The 17,898-nt window shown below is 43.6% G+C and overlaps 1 protein-coding gene across 4 annotated transcripts in view; it reads left to right on the top strand.

Annotated features, from left to right (window-relative positions):
• rasgrp3 (RAS guanyl releasing protein 3 (calcium and DAG-regulated)) overlaps positions 1-17,898 on the top strand; it is a 115,853-nt gene that overhangs the window by 44,504 nt on the left and 53,451 nt on the right. For all 4 annotated transcript variants that reach the window (XM_061745333.1, XM_061745334.1, XM_061745335.1 and 1 more), the window contains exon 2: positions 12,375-12,499. In XM_061745333.1, coding sequence (XP_061601317.1) covers positions 12,430-12,499 — 70 coding nt within the window. In that variant the 5' untranslated portion in view covers positions 12,375-12,429. The remainder of the gene's footprint in view (positions 1-12,374; positions 12,500-17,898) is intronic.

The following is a 17,898-nucleotide window of genomic DNA, read 5'->3' as shown; positions in this document are numbered from 1 at the left end:
CAGAGGTGACCGTGCTTTTCAAGCTGTTGCGCCAAAATGATGGAATGCTCTCCCTTCACAACTGCGTTCTCTGGACTCTTGTGAAGGCTTTATGAAGCAGCTGAAAACGTTTTTATTCAGACAGGCTTTTGGTTAACCGTTTATTGTGTCTCTGCGTTGCTGCTATGTTTTTAATGTGCGTTGCTGCTATGTTTTTAATGTGCGTTGCTGCTATGTTTTTAATTGTGCGTTGCTGCTATGTTTTTAATTGTGCGTTGCGACTATGTTTTTAACATGCCAGCCCAGTGCTGTTTTCTGTACCTTGTTAATTTTATCTAGGTTTTTATATATATGTATACTATTGGTATCTTTTCTTTTTAATATCTTTTAATTTGTGTGCCTTTTTTTAAATGTAAAGCACTTTGTGATTTTATATCTGTGAAAGGTGCTATATAAATAAACTTTACTTACTTACTTACTTACTGTTGCTGGTGCTGGTGCTGGTGCTGGTGCTGGTGCTGGTGCTGGTGCTGTTGCTGGTGCTGGTGCTGGTGCTGGTGCTGGTGCTGGTGCTGGTGCTGGTGCTGGTGCTGGTGCTGTTGCTGTTGCTGTTGCTGGTGCTGTTGCTGGTGCTGGTGCTGGTGCTGGTGCTGGTGCTGGTGCTGGTGCTGGTGCTGGTGCTGGTGCTGGTGCTGGTGCTGGTACTGGTGCTGCTGCTGGTACTGGTGCTGGTACTGGTACTGGTACTGCTCCTGCAGCCGCGGTGCAGGACACACCGGGAACCTCCTCTTCACCCACCGCGACAACCGTAGAGTGACTGAGGACAGAACAAATGAGTGCCGGGCCACTGTACGGAGCCCTAAAGGGACTCTGATTATTTTTATATATATAATGAGTTTTACGCGCGTGTGAAACCTTTACGTGCGGGTGTAAACCTAAATTATGGTTCTGCGTTAAAACGACACAGGGCCTACGCCGTAGGGTACGCGTTGACGCGCACCTACGCCATAGGCTCTGCATTGGTGTGACGCAGAACCATAAATCAGCCTTAAAGGTTTCACGCACGCACGTAAAACTCATTATATATATAAAAAAAATCTGTGTCCCTTTAGGGGCTCCGTACCTCTTGGCCTCCACCTTCAAATCACACCACTTCTTTTTTTTTCTGCACCATCTGTCTGTGGCACTCACGGCATTTAGCGCAGCAACGGCGTGCTGCCACTCACTCGCTTTATTTTATACTATTTATATACTTTTTCTACTTTTACTTTGACCACCAAATAATGTGGTTTTCCTGCCTCCACCTCATCCACAACATCTCCATCTCAGTCTCCGTGAAATTTAGTGTCACGGTGGCGTGACACGTTCATTCATCCTGACACAGCAGAAACAGACTGCAGGAAGCCGCTGCGCATGCTCAGCAGGTTCATTCATATGCAGCTCATTCATATGCAAATACAGTCATGTAGTAGTTTGCATTGATCATTCATGGTAAAAAGTGGGCGTGTAGAGGGCGGGATATGAGGCAAATTCACGTGCCAGGGAACTTCAGCAGTACATTTGGTGTAGCCAGTACTGCCGTGGTGGGGTGTGGTTCAGGCTCGGCTGTAGGGGAGCAGTGGTTCTTGTGATGGTGGTGGCTGAGTGACTGAGCTGCATCCACTCAGAGGTGGAACCTTGCTCCGCCATTTAGCTCCATGTGTGGGTGAATACTACTACAAATACTTTGGTCTGTGTTGCTGGTAATAAGTTGGATTACCTCCAGGTGGAAGCAGAACACCAACAGGGCTGCATGATTCTGTTTGTGGCATTTATAGACAGAATTTCCTTTATTTGCAGTTGGATTGGTGTATCTGCAGTCGTGTGGGCTCTGTAGCAGTCTGTTCTGATCCCCAATCTCCGTTTCGAACCTCACCTACTGCCACGGAATGTGAGTGGTGAAAGAATGAGATTACAGACACAAGTGGATGGAAGGAGTTTCCTCTGATGGGGTGCTGGGCTCTCCCTTAGAGACGGAGAGAGGGGGGAGAAGTTGCACCATCTCGCAGTACTGGCAGTAGAGTCATTACTCCTGTTTTCTCCCCCCTCATTGTCTGTTTTCTCTTTTCCTGCTCTGTCCAGCTGGTCTTCAGCAGGAGGGTCCCCCTTATGATCCAGGTCCTGGTCCAGGTTTCTACCCCCTTATGATCCAGGTCCTGGTCCAGGTTTCTACCCCCCTTATGATCCAGGTCCTGGTCCAGGTTTCTACCCCCTCATGATCCAGGTCCTGGTCCAGGTTTCTACCCCCTCATGATCCAGGTCCTGGTCCAGGTTTCTACCCCCTTATGATCCAGGTCCTGGTCCAGGTTTCTTCCCTATTTGGCTTTAGGTTTTTCTCCCACTAGGGGAGTTTTTACCTGCCATTGTTTATATAATAATTGCTCAGGGGTTCATGTTCTGGGTCTCTAAAAACATCCTGGAGACAACTTGTGTTGTAATAGACACTATATAAGTCAAATTGAATTGAATTGAATTGAAAACTCCTCCACATCAAGAGGAGGGATTGAGTTTGTCCTGGCATCTGGTTAGGAAGATGAGTGCTGAATGTTGAAACAGTAAAAAGGTGCCGTTCAGAGGAAAAATAAACAGTTTCCAATGTCAATGAAGTTCATCAAAACAGCTGATAATCTCAGGTTCTTTTTTTTCCAATTCACACATGTATTCATGAGTTACATCTTTAATGTCACAATCATCACCTTCATCAGCCTCTTCCTTGAAATTACAAATGACAACTTTGTGTCATGGATTATAAACATAGCATTGTTTTAATAACGTGTCATGTACTGATTGAATTCATTCACTTTTATTTTAATTAGATCGCATGACAATCACTTGTGTTTTCAGTTCACTTGCTCACAACTGTTCTCTTTGTGGAACAATTATTGTAGTACTTGCTCTGGATGTCGTTGGCTTGTAGTCCAGTTATGGCGCTTTTCCACTAGTTCCTACTCAGCCCGACCTGACTCGCCTCGCCCTGGTTTCTTTTCAATACCCAGATCAGAAGTAGGAGGTTGGAGAAGCTGCTGTGACGTATTTGATTGTGTGATCTAAACGGAGAAGACAACAACACTAAAGATGTAGAACCTGGAGGAGATGATAGATGTGCTGCTGGATCTGTGGCTTGTGTTAGGCCACGTTTACACGTAGCCGGGTATTTACAAAAACGGATATTTTCCCCTCTACGTTTTCAAAAATATCCTCGTTTACACGGACCCGCATGAAAACGCTGTTAACGTCATGCCAGCCAATCAGAATCCTGGAAAAAACATCAACAAATGACACGTGTGTAACTTCCAGTCAAGGCTGATTTATGGTTCCGCGTTACACCAACGCAGAGCCTACGGCGTAGGGTACGCGGCGACGCACACCCTACGCCGTAGGCTCTGCGTCGATTTAACGCAGGACCATAATTCAGGGTTTACTTCCAAGATGAACGAGAGTCTTTGGTTTGGAGTGACAGAGAAGTGGAGTTACTTTTAAGTGTGACTTTAGAATATAAAACAGGTAAAATACAAGAAAATATTGACGGTGGCCAAACAAATTGTAAACACAGGTCGCACACATGACGCATAATGTGACGTTCTGAAGCCTAAATCTCCGGTTTCCTCTGTTTTCCTCCGTTTAGACGCAAACGTGAAGACAGAGTTTTTGCAAATCTCCACTTTGGCCGGAGTTTTCAGAAATGATCGTTTTTGGTGGCTTTGAGCTGCGTTTTCGTGTAAACGAACGGCCAAAACGCATGAAAACGCCTCCGTTTTTGCCTCGTGTAAACGGGGCCTTAGATATCAAGTTAAAAAATGTGAGTGAGAGAAACTTCAAGTACCAACGCTTTTTTTTTTGTTTGTTTTTTTCGGTGCTGCTGAAAAGTCAGCTGGAGCCGTGAGCAGCTATGAAGAGACAGAGCTCCTGGTGGATCTGGTCGTTCCTAATCACCGTCTAGATCCCTTTTTAATTCTCTCCTCAGCACCAGGTTTATGAACATCTGACCCTCAGAGTTGGATCAGAAACAGACTTTAGTGCTGCCGTTGCCTGTTGAATAAAATGAACCAGAAGTATGGGCAGAAATATGTGCCACTAGAAACTGAATTTGCATAATTTATATTTGAGTTTATTGTAAAGAGTTTATTGTAAAGCCAGAAGAAGAAAAAAAAGGCAGAGAGCAGGACCATAAAATAAATACAAAAGGATCATTTAAGAGGTTCTTAAACAACCAAGGCATTGAGCAAATCAAAAATCCTAAATACCCCAACTCCGGTCCAAAAGCTATTAAAACTTAAAAGACGAAGCCAAAAGGGCTGTAACTTAATCAACAAAGTACTATTATCAGAGTAACAAAACAACAATGCTATAGACAAAGTACTATCTAATGAATCTAACTATTAATACAATTATCCACACAGTCAAAAGTCCAATCATCTGGTCACAAGTTTGAGGCATGCTGTAGCTGAGCTTGCCTCCTGAAACAATATTCAATGTTGCCTTTGGTTTCCTGAGGTTCTGGACCTGGAGCAGTGATAGGTTGGGCTGCAACCAATGGGGAAGGCAAGGATGAAGGTGTGTGGATCTGGGCCAATCCCCTCCAAGCAGCTCTAATCAGGGCGTCATCAAGGGAAAACAAGAAACAGCTGGGGTTAAAAGAGGCAACTATAAGAGAGACATTTGTCCAACGCAGGACGAGAAATGTAGTAGACCAGGGGCTGGATTCACAAAACATTCTTAAGAAAAAAAATGTGTCATTTTTTTCTTAAGTTCAGTCGTAAGAAGAAAAAAGAGAAGAAGTCATATTCTCCAAAAAAGTTCTTAAGTATTTTCTCAACTTTCTTCTTAAGTTTCTTCTGGTATTCTTGAGATAGTTCTCAAATTTGTTCTTGACTTTTTTCTTAACTTTAAAACAACCTTGACCTGTCGTAAAATTTCTTCTGTTAAAAGGTAAGCCTGAATGAAATGAATAATATATATAATTTTGTATACAAAGTACGTATTGGTGCACTAAATAAAAACCCAAACATGTAGCTTAATAAAATAAAATGAAATTCAATAGACTGATATGTTCATTTTAATACATTTATTAAAATTGTGACGGCTCTGATGTACAGGTGTACTGAATCCTTCATTTAGTATGCAGTATGCAGTACATACTGATGCAGTATGTAGTACTTAGTATGCATTATGCAGTATACAGTACATACTGATGCAGTATGCAGCATGTAGTACTTAGTATGCAGTATGCAGTACATACTGATGCAGTATGCAGCATGTAGTACTTAGTATGCAGTATACGGTACATACTGATGCAGTATGCAGCATGTAGTACTTAGTATGCCATTTCGGATACAGCCATATTTTAAGAAGTTCTTAAGTAGGAAAAATAAGAAATTCGTAAGAAATGACAGTTCTTAAGACGGTTCTTAAGAAAATATTGAGGAATTGCACTTAAGAACTTTCTTACGAACTTCTTAATTTTAGATCTTAAGACGTTTCTTAAGATCGTTCTTAAGAACATGTTGGTGAATCCGGGCCCTGATCTACTAAGGGAAATATTATTAGTGTTGTTTCGACTTGGAAAAACTGCAGTGTATGTGAAATGTATGTGGGTTCCAGGGCACGTCGGAGTATAGGGAATGAATTAGCTGATGGGGTGGCAAAAGCAGCACTAAAGCGAGACGGTGTGGATGTTGAGATCCCACTAGGAAAGGCTGAGGCTCCGAGGCGTGAGCAATATTTTTCTTTTCCTCGTGAGATTATTTTTTTCTTCTGCAGCTACAAATAGAGTTAATATTTTTTCCTCAACAAACTAGTTTTATCTGCAGATTGGGGTTATGTATGTATGTATTCTGTATCATCCGGAGCTGAGATAGTTCTGCCCTTCAATTAGAGACCTGTAATTGCGTTTTTTTTGGTCATCGGACGCCAGGCGATCAATAAAATATTCTTGGATACCTAAAATAAAACAAAACATAAACAGGTGTTGTTGTTGTTGTTTTTTTAATGACGTAGCCTTTCCATAATGATTACATTTCGCGCTGCTAACGTCACACGTAACGTATGCTATATTACAGTGTTTAATCATACACTCCCTTATCTCCCTATTCCTCTATTCTTTCCTGCTTATCGCTCAAACAAATCATTATTTATTAATTAACATCAGCATTAATTTAAGATACCTTCATTATTTATGGAAGGCCACTGTCTAACATCATCAATCCAGCTATAATGATGCTGTAGAGCGTCAGGTTACAATAACAGCGCTGCGGTGGCAGATTGACACCTGCCACCGCAGCAATGGCGCCGCCGCAAGATGGCGGCACACACAAACCGGTCGCCGGATTCGTGTATAGGTTTAATATCAAGGAGGGAATTGGGAGAGAGTGGCAGGAAATTTGGGAAAAGGAGCAAAGAGGGAGGCACTTTTTTAATATTCAGCCGACGGTCAAGACTTCATATCACTATTCTGGAAGTGGAGTTGACGTGGTTAAATGAACCCGATTGAGGCTGGGGCACTGTGGGCTACATCACAACTTATTTATGGTAGGGAAACATCCAAGTGGGTTGTGTGAGTGTGGGAGGCCGGAAACAGTTCAACATGTTCTGATGGAGTGTAGAAAGTATTCTGCAGAAAGGAGCATTTTATATAGAACCCTGTTAGATCTTCTATATCTGCCCACTATATCTCTATATCTTGTTTTTCTGTTAGAATATTACTCCAACATGAGGACCACCAACTGATAGCAAGGGTAGTCATCTTCTGCATGCCACTGGGCTTTACTAGAATATACAGGACAGTCTCAGAAAATTAGAATATTGTGATAAAGTTCTTTATTTTCTGTAATGCAATTACAAAAACGAAAAACGTTATACATTCTGGATTCATTACAAATCAACTGAAATATTGCAAGCCTTTTATTATTTTAATATTGCTGATTATGGCTTACAGTTTAAGATTAAGATTCCCAGAATATTCAAATTTTTTGAGATAGGATATTTGAGTTTTCTTAAAGGAGTCGTCTGTAAGAAATGTCCAAAACTGGTACTGCAGTCACTTTCAAAATATTGTTGAGCGGCGTGTACCCTCCCCCTCCTCCCCCCGACCAGAGGTTGCCAGGTAGGCTGCAGAATGCAGCAGGAACGTAGGCTGCCATGGCTGCCATAATTAGAGCCGAGCTGGCAACCCGGATGCCGAAACAATACTGACTTGGTGATTGGGAGATAGGTGGAGGGTGGAGCTTCAGAAACAATACTGACTTTGTGATTGGGAGATAGGTGGAGGGTGGAGCTTCAGAAACAATACTGACTTGGTGATTGGGAGATAGGTGGAGGGTGGAGATTCAGAAACAATACTGACTTGGTGATTGGGAGATAGGTGGAGGGTGGAGCTTCAGAAACAATACTGACTTGGTGATTGGGAGATAGGTGGAGGGTGGAGCTTCAGAAACAATACTGACTTGGTGATTGGGAGATAGGTGGAGGGTGGAGCTTCAGAAACAATACTGACTTGGTGATTGGGAGATAGGTGGAGGGTGGAGCTTCAGAAACAATACTGACTTGGTGATTGGGAGATAGGTGGAGGGTGGAGCTTCAGAAACAATACTGACTTGGTGATTGGGAGATAGGTGGAGGGTGGAGCTTCAGAAACAATACTGACTTGGTGATTGGGAGATAGGTGGAGGGTGGAGCTTCAGAAACAATACTGACTTGGTGATTGGGAGATAGGTGGAGGGTGGAGCTTCAGAAACAATACTGACTTGGTGATTGGGAGATAGGTGGAGGGTGGAGCTTCAGAAACAATACTGACTTGGTGATTGGGAGATAGGTGGAGGGTGGAGCTTCAGAAACAATACTGACTTGGTGATTGGGAGATAGGTGGAGGGTGGAGCTTCAGAAACAATACTGACTTGGTGATTGGGAGATAGGTGGAGGGTGGAGCTTCAGAAACAATACTGACTTGGTGATTGGGAGATAGGTGGAGGGTGGAGCTTCAGAAACAATACTGACTTGGTGATTGGGAGATAGGTGGAGGGTGGAGCTTCAGAAACAATACTGACTTGGTGATTGGGAGATAGGTGGAGGGTGGAGCTTCAGAAACAATACTGACTTGGTGATTGGGAGATAGGTGGAGGGTGGAGCTTCAACATAAACATCAGTTGAGGGCTGCAACTCCTCTTTTTAAACTGGAATATCCTGGCTTGAGTGCTGTTGTCAGTGACATAAGTATTTGAAATGAACATGATTTTTAAATGTCTGTTGACATATCGGGGTCATTTTATGATTCGTTTTATTATTGCTCTTACATACAGCTCCTTTAAGCTGTAATCCATGATCAGCAATATTAAAATAATAAAAGGCTTGCAATATTTCAGTTGATTTGTAATGAATCCAGAATGTATGACATTTTTGCATTACAGAAAATAAAGAACTTTATCACAATATTCTAATTTTCTGAGACAGTCCTGTAAGTGACCAGTGTGAACTAATTCAGCCCCAAACTACCAGAGGAGGGCAGTAATACGCCTGGTTGCGTCGAAACTGCTGGAAACACAGAAGAAGAAGAAGAAGAAGAAGAAGAACGCGGGACGAGGCTTGGGGTTAACAGTACCATGAAAGAATGAGCGGAGTGTGCTGTGCTTGAGAGCCTTATCTCCGAGAGTACAGGTGCCATGATGTACCGCAGTGTCAAGAAAGGTGTAGTGAGATGGGAACATATTACTGAGCTGGTTCCTTAACGTCCTCAATCACAGACATTAGATCTGTCTCACTGGAATGAGCCTCCTAAGGTTGGACTGATATGGATCAGGAGGTTATTTGGTAAGGTGAACCTGGCAGATAGTAGAAATAGGCTTTTTGAGCTGCTCCCTTGTTCTAGGGTTGCCACCTTTCAGAAATAGAAATAAGGGACACCCCGATTTCAGCAGTGCAGGAGCCAAAAAAGAGGGATATCCCCAAAACCTCTAAAATGCATAGAAATGTATTTACTTTATATGAAAAAACAAAATGCTTTGATTTAAAGGAGCTTGAGGCAGGATTTATGAATATAATTCGTAAATGTTTCAAGTTTTCTAGTAATAATGTCAGATGAAGCGTTCCAAACCAAAAGAATGAGCCCTCTAGTGTATCTCTCCGTTGCCTTGAACAGGCTGTGTGCTGCAAAATGTGCTGCAATTCTGGGCCCAAATTTCCCGCGCTGTCCTGTGGATGTGACGTCACATGACGCTGCATGCACGTTCTCCCCGTTCTCCCGTGCCTTTTTCGCTGTTGGCTGCAGTACCCCCAACGGCCGTCGTGGTGAAGGGTGGCGCTAGAGAGTCTCATTTCTTAAAAGGAGCCTCAAGCTCCTTTTAAAGTTTTTTTTTTTTTTTTTTAACATTTTTAATCCCGGTTTTTTCCCATTTTTTTTACCACCCCGTGCTCCTACCTAAGTGACAGTCCTGGGCATTGCCATCCTCTACCAACCCCGGGAGGGCCCTGCACTGAGCTCAGGTCTCCTCCTCAACCTGAGGAGTGAGCAGGCCGCATCTTTTCACCAGACAGGGTGAGGATTCTCTGACCGGACGTAGCGCGTGGAAGGATCACGTTATTCCGGCCAGATCCTCCCCACCCCATCTGGCGCCCCGGTTGGCCAGAGGGGGCAGGAGAGCCCAGGACTGTTGCATGTTTTTGTGAGGGTAGCTCCCATTAGCTACCCAAGGGAACACGGGGAGAACATGCAAACTCCACACAGAAAGATCCTTTCGCCAACCCCACCTGAAACTGAAATATCCTCCTATGCTCCTATGGTAAATATGAATATAGATACAGGGTGAAGGTCGGAAAATTAGAATATGGTGGAAAAGTTAATTTTAACTTAAAAGGCAAAACTGATATATTACATGCCAAGCAAGATATGTTAAACATTTATTTGTTATAATTTTGATGATTGAATTGTTTATTGATTCCATAAAATATTCACATTTTTTTAGATTTTTTATTTGGGGTTTTCATAAACTGTGAGCCATAATCATCAAAATTATAACAAATAAAGGCTTGAAATATCTCACTTTGAATGTAGTGGGAAATAATATATTTGTTTCACCTTTAGTTTAATTTATTACGAATGAAGTTTTTCAATATATTCAAATTTTCCAACCTTCACCTGTATATTATGACATCAATAAATAAGAGCATAATACATGTCTGTATTGGTTCAATACGGAACACAACTTTTAATTCCCAATTACGATTCCGTATTTCCAGGGACGGGTGGCGAGCCTGCCTTGTTCTGCTCTGACTCTAGATCACTGTTCCCCCCAGCAGTGGCAACACCAGATCATTCTCATCACAACCATTTTCCATGGACACAGTTCATCTTGTAAGCAACAGCAGCAGCTCAGATTAGCATCTGTTCTGAGGTCAGCACATCACAGCATAGTGCTGACGCTGACTAACGCTGAACAGTGTCTGGTAAGTGTGTTAGTGCAAATAAATTCAATATTATATTACATAAACACAATATGATGCTAAATGACCAGCACTCCTCCTCCAATAGCATTCATGATGTGTAAAGGTTTCAGTGGTGTGACTCTGCACAGATGAGCACTAAACTGTCCACTAAAACCTTCTAAAGACAAGACATGAAAACAATTGTAGGAGTTAAACTTTTATTTGTTAAATGTTTGTTGTAAAAATGATTGACATGGCGCACATTTTTACCAAACAATCCATCACTAAATGGATATCCGTCATAAAGCCTGCTCACATTATTATAACGGTAACAGGACTCCAAATCACAAAAGGTTTTGGTCAATAATTTTCTTTAGACGTCTTTGCAGACAGGGTGAACCCAAGAAGTTTCAGTTTGTTTTTTTCTTCTCATTAACTTCATTTCATTTGTTGATTTCCATCTTTGTGTTTTAATCCTGCAGCACATTCCTAAGAAACTTGCTCTGCGGAAAACGCAGCGGTAGTAAGGAGCTGAATGTAAAAAATTTCAACCATGTGATGTCAATAGAGGATTGTAGTGATGATTTATAAAAGTGGTATCCATGAAGAGCTGAGGCTTTGAGAAGGAAGAATAGACAAAGGTTCTCCACTTTGCAATCATTCTGTGTAAAAGAAAATTACCACTTAAATAATTGGAAAGGCTGCTACTCCAGTGTTTAAATTCATTGAACATCTTTAAAGAATCTGGAGTAATTGTGCGTGTAAAGGAAAAGTGATTCCTCAGATGGCACTGTATCAAGAACCGTCACTGATCAATACCTGATAGATAAAACCATGCAGACAAGGATTACTGTAGAAACTGACACTTTACAGTTCTAGAAATAAGTCTTATTTTATTGCATTAATATGCCTCGTCTGGGAGGCGTCTGGCATGAACCATCACAGCCATCTCTGCAGGTGGTCGTGGGTGGCTTGTAGCTTGCATTACGGAGCACAAGTCTTTCCCTGACCCTGCACCCCAACCTGGGACTTGCTGATTGGGCCGGAGCTTCGGGAGCTGCGTGCTGGCCTGCGGTCCCCACCCCTGGTCATCCCGTTGCTGGCCCCCCTTCTCCTCCCTTTTCTCTCTCTGCAGGTGGTCGTGGGTGGCTTGTAGCTTGCATTACGGAGCACAAGTCTTTCCCTGACCCTGCACCCCAACCTGGGACTTGCTGATTGGGCCGGAGCTTCGGGAGCTGCGTGCTGGCGTGCGGTCCCCACCCCTGGTCATCCCGTTGCTGCTTCCACCTGCCTGCTGTGCTGTTGCCGTCCCTGACCCACCAGTCTGGCCCTCGGCAGGAGGGTCCCCCCTTATGAGCCTGGTCCTGCTCAAGGTTTCTTCCCTCCTAATGGGGAGTTTTTCCTTGCCACTGTTTGGCTTAAGGTTTTTCTCCCACTAGGGGAGTTTTTACCTGCCATTGTTTATGTAATAACTGCTCGGGGGTCATGTTCTGGGTATGGGTCTCTGGAAAGCGTCTAGAGACAACTCTGTTGTATTAGACGCTATATAAATAAAATTGAAATTGAATTGAATTGAACAGCAGAAACACGCATTGTGGTCAGATTAATGAGTGTGCAACATGTTTTTTGGGAAACATGGGCAGCATGTGCTCTGAACCAAAGATTGGAAGGAGCATCCGAACCTTTACCATTACCAGGTCCACCGGCCCGGCTCTTTGATGGTCTGAGGTCGTACCGCTGTCCCTGGTGGAGCTCATGTCCACTTCTGTGATGACACAGAAGTAGAAGCACCACGGGGATGAGGCGTGTCCCCCACCTCTGTGATTGTCCTTATTGTGCTTCGTGTGATTACAAAGTGACTGATTTCCCTTTATCTCCATGGAAACGATGTGGTCACACCACTTGTTTTCCCTGATCTGACTCTGACTCTTTGCTTCCTCCAGGAAAGCCGTGATAAACAGGAAGTGTTGACGTCGGTATTCCCACCAGCCTGGCACAATGGGATCATCCACACTGGGGAAGGCAGCATCACTTGATGCTCTTTTAAATGAGTGTATTCATGCATTTGGTGAGTGACGCACAACTCTCATACTCTAAAACTCCACTTCCTTATACATTCATAAAATGTACCGTGTCATGCTAGACCATTTGAACCACTTGGAATTAACTGGTTTTATACGTTAATTTGTCATTAAAATGTGATCTGACCTAAGTCACACTAATATAACCCCAATACCAAAATGCCAGAACGCTCTGTAAAATGAAAATAAATGCTGAATGCAATGACTTGCAAATCACATAAACATGAATTTTAATTTCTAGGAGGATATAAACAACATTTCAGATGTTCAAACTGAGACATTGTGCTATTTCATGGTGAATATTGTTCTGTTCTGTTTTGAATTTGATATGAGCAACACATCTAAAGAAACTGGGTGATGTGTAGCATCTCCTCCTCTTTTAACAACGACGTCTGTAAATGTCGGGGAAGTGAGGAACCAGCCTGGAGCTTTAGGAGAGAAAGCTTCTTCTGGTACGATACAGGACTCCAGCTGCTCAGCAGTCCTGGACCGTCGCTGCTGGAACATTTCATCCCAAACTCTGCTCCTGCAGAGCCGTGCTGTTGTCATGGACCAAGTATGCACTTGCTGAATATGCAAGGGCTTGCCTGACAGAGACGTCTCCTGGATGGGAACAGATGTTCTGAAACCTCTATGTACTTTCAGCGCTGATGTTTCCTGTCCAGATGTGGAAGCTGCCCACCCCGTAGGCACTAATGCAACCCCGTACCACCAGAGAAGCAGGTTTTTGAATGAAGCACAAGCGGGACGGTTCCTCTCCTCTGTAGGCCGCAGGACATGGCGTCCATGGTTTCTAAACACTATCAGATTCATAGTAATCCGACCACAGAACAGTTTTTAATTTAGTCTCGAACCACTTTAACTGAGCTCTGTCTCAGAGTGGATGGAGGTGTTTCTGGTTTAGTGTTCAAGAGTGGGCTCTTGTTTGCATATAGGAGCCAAATATGTTGTTGTTCACTGTGTGTGTCTGTGGGTGGCGCTGTGTTACCTGAGCCACAGGTATGAAGGTGATGACGTAACATTTGTTTGTCAGATGTTTGGCCCGGAAGGGCAAAAGGTTTTTGACCGCTGTGGCACTAAACCTTGGACACGTTATGCTTTGTCTGATCAACCTGAATGAAGTCGCCATAAATACGCTTTTAATTGCATCAGAAGAAATGGGTCCTGGCTCGGCCGTCACCGCCGGGGAACGTGGGCAGCAGCAGCCAAAAGCGCATCGACCAGGTTCTATCTCGTCAAACATTCTCAGTAGCCTAAAGCATTGGGCTTGGCTCCTTCATTGCATGTGTGGTGAAAATATTAATCTTAGTGTGCTTTCACACCTGGGAGCAACGTCGCTCAACAATCTGGTGTTGGTCCATCCAGGGAAGCTCAGAGATCCTGGTGCAGATCTCAGCAGGACTTAGGGTGCTTTCACATCTGTCCCATTTGGAGCAGTTGTTCCCAAACAGGGAGCGTTTCCCCCTAAAGATCGGATCGTTTGGTATAAGTGAATCGCGCATCAGCAATCGGGCTCAGATGCGGGACAAAACAAGCGAGCCGAGATCTCCTAGGAGAGGTGGTCTCGGCTCGCTTCCATTCCAGACCTGGAGCGGTTTGTTTGAGGCCACTGTTTGGCTTAAGGTTTTTCTCCCACTAGGGGAGTTTTTACCTGCCATTGTTTATGTAATAACTGCTCGGGGGTCATGTTCTGGGTATGGGTCTCTGGAAAGCGTCTAGAGACAACTCTGTTGTATTAGACGCTATATAAATAAAATTGAATTGAATTGAATTGTTTGCAGTGAGAACAGAATCCACACAGAAACCCACACAACTCACTCATAAGCTGCTTTCACATAGAGCGCGGTTTGCGCCGCGCCCACCGCCGGGTAGTCGGCGCAGAGCCTCCACCACCTTCTGTCCTATTGGACGCGCCGAGATGTCGTCACAACGCGGCACGGTGAAATTAAAACATTTTCAATTCGGCAGGCAAGCCGAGCTATGCGGCAGAGCTATGCGGCAGAGCTATGCGGCAGAGCCGTCCGCGGTAGCACATACACAACGAATGGGATCGGCTGCAGCGGTCTGCGCTTTGCGCCCTCTATGTGAAAGGAGTTATAACCATTGTTGTTTTTCCCGGGGTACGGAAGAGGAAACTCCTTCCACCTTCATTTCTGACCAATGAGAGAACAGTTGGTTAATGGCCTTTGTTAACAGCTTTGAACCGCTACAGACGGTTGCCTTGTGAACACGAAAAATGAAACAACTGTATCGATTTAGCCCCTGAATCGGAACAAAACAAACGGGCCACAGGTCTGAAAGCACCCTTAGGCCTGAATTATGGTTCTGCATCAAACCAACGCAGAGCACACGCCGTCACCGTGACGCCGTTGTGAACCTTCGGACTTCTCAGTCACTCCATTTTACCGCGGTGCAGTTCCCCCCGTGACCGCTAATTCGCGATCTTTTCCTGAATGGTTTATCCGACTTTTTCCGGTCACAGTGAATCAAAGAGATAAGGACAACTATTGTGCAAAAAAACAAAACCAAAAAAATCACACATACACGAAGAAAAGAGCGCTGAAAGTTCATGACTGCTTCAAACCGGAAACTGGAAACGCGTTGCTACCAAGTGAACCAATCACCGCCTCCCGTCTTCGTTTGGTCTGCGTCTCCTCGACGCGTAGTTACAATTTTCGGGAGGTGACGTCAGTGACGGCGTCAGTGACGCCGTCAGTGACGGCGTGTGGTACGGGTCGACACGTACCACACGCCGTAGGCACGGCGTCGTTTTGACGCAGAACCATAACTCAAGCTTTAGTCATTCTACGACCTTCCTTTGTTTAGTCTTAATCAGTCTTGTGTTGTTCAAATTACAATGCATTGACGGTCCTGACATACATTTTGACACGTTTGCATGGAAATTATGTATTCAATTTACTGAACTTGGACCATCTGTCACGTCTTTATTCTTGTTGACTTTGTGCACTCAGTTTTGCCCAGATAGTCACCCAGGTGGTTGAAACATATCGTACAGAGGTGTTGATAGATAGATAGATAGATAGATTTATTATAGTACCCTTGGGTAAATTTGGTTCACAGTGAGTGCCTCATCATACAATCTAAAACCATACACTCAACAACACAGGATAATATAAAGTGACAACAGCTTTGGCTAAAAGAACAAAGAACAAGAAGGACGGCCCCAAGATAGGAATCAAAATAAGTTAAAACATCAGTAGACTAAAAACACAAAATATTAAAACCAAGCAAAAGGATAAAAAATGTGCCTTTTCATAAAAACAAGATAAAGGAAACAATACAAAACATAAATACAAAGTTATGTTGCAGTTCCCTCACTTATTAATGGCACTGATGGCTGCTGGTACAAAGCTATTTCTGTAGCGTTTCGTTTTGCCAGCAGGTACCCTGAACCTCCGACCTGATGGGAGCAGCTGAAACTCACATTTAAGAGGGTGGGAGTTGTCTTTTAAAATGGAGCCAGAGATGGATTTTTCCGCAGCAGTACAGTAAAGCTGTGAGGTGGATTCGTGGATGGTGATCTCTGGGGTTGTTACCGAGTCTAACCTGTTGTCAGTTAACCTAATCAGTTATCAAATATGCCTACAGTTACTTTGATTTGTGCCCATTTACTTTTCCGGCCTTTTGTCGCCCTTGTTTTAACTTTTTTGATATGTGTTGCTGCTGTCAAATTCAAAATGAGATCATATTTTCTTTGCAATGGCCAAATGTCTCCATTTTCAACATCTGATGTGTTGATTGTGTTCTATTGAGAACAAAATATGGGTTTATTCTGTTTTTATTGACATTTCACACACCTTTTTCGAAATTGGGGTTATGGGCGAAGACAACGTGCTTAAGCTGATGATAGTCAAAGAAATGTTAGCGCAGGTTAAAGTTCCTTTGGCAGCAGACTCTTCCTCTCTGGATCAGCTGAAGCGATCCGAAATCATGACGCTCCCTCCACCGTACTAGTAAAGTGGGATGATTTAGATGCTGTAAACTGTCTGTTTTGTGTATATAGAGGGAATGTGCATGACGTCACAGGTGAGACTTCACAGCGGGTTACGCCCTCTGAGTGTCAGAAAGACTGAGTGTCAGAAAGACTGAGTGTCAGAAAGACTGAGTGTCAGAAAGACTGAGTGTCAGAAAGACTGAGTGTCAGAAAGACTGAGTGTCAGAAAGACTGAGTGGCAGCGTAAACTTTCAGTTTGAGCAACTGGAAAACATCTAAAATGGGAAAGAGCTGTTGTGGGATCGACTGTACTCATAGATTTAGCAAGAAATCGGAGTTATCGTTTTACAGACTGCCGAAAAATAAGCTTAAGAGAGACAAATGGATCGCTGCAATTCACAGAAACAACTGGATTCCAGACACCGAAACGTGGATTTGTGGTTCCCATTTTGTATCAGGTAATGTTGGATTTTTGGGTAGTTAACGTTAAACGGTCAAATCATAAAGTTCGGTGTCCTCATCACTTTAATTTCTACAACAAATCCTGCCTTGAAGTCGGACCAAGCATAAAGACTTTTGTAAGCCTTCAAGCTTTGCTTCGTGTATTTCCCCGGCGTAGAAATTAAGTACATATAAATATCAGGAAACTGGATTCATGGCCAAATATTAATGTCCATGGACCACTGGTTCTTGGTAACTGTACCAAATATTAATGTCCATGGACCACTGGTTCTTGGTAACTGTACCAAATATTAATGTCCATGGACCACTGGTTCTTGGTAACTGTACCAAATATTAATGTCCATGGACCACTGGTTCTTGGTAACTGTACCAAATATTAATGTCCATGGACCACTGGTTCTTGGTAACCGTACCAAATATTAATGTCCATGGACCACTGGTTCTTGGTAACTGTACCAAATATTAATGTCCATGGACCACTGGTTCTTGGGGTAACTGTACCAAATATTAATGTCTATGGACCACTGGTTCTTGGGGTAACTGTACGGGTCACTGTCAAGTCCAACTGCCTTTAATTTAAGCTGATAATCAGCTGTTATCCCGTCTTCTCCACTAGTTGCAGCTGTTTTTGCCACTCAGTGCAGTAAGGGGGCTGGTCCAGTGACATCAATGCAGACCCTCTTTTGTTCCTGAAACCATTACCACGGTAGCGTCAGAGATCGTTGAAGTGTTCTTTGGCAAACTTCAGGTGAACAGCAGGGGGTTTTTGGGGGTTCATTTATGGACATCTGCCCGTTCAGTGACTTCTGAGTGATAGACTCATGAACATGGTTTCTGTTGGGTTGTGGGTTTCTTTTCTTTGTTCTTGCGGTCAGCGGTGCCCAAGTTTTAGATGGTTCCCTGTTTCCACACACCGATTCTCATGAATGGTCATCAGCAGGTCAACAAGGTCTGCACATGACGCAGCCA

This window comes from Cololabis saira, chromosome 17 (assembly GCF_033807715.1).
Source record: "Cololabis saira isolate AMF1-May2022 chromosome 17, fColSai1.1, whole genome shotgun sequence".
In the NCBI taxonomy this organism is placed as follows: Eukaryota; Metazoa; Chordata; class Actinopteri; order Beloniformes; family Belonidae; genus Cololabis; species Cololabis saira.
The sequence above is the reverse complement of the archived record's forward strand: the minus strand, read 5'-3'. Positions and strand labels throughout refer to the sequence as shown.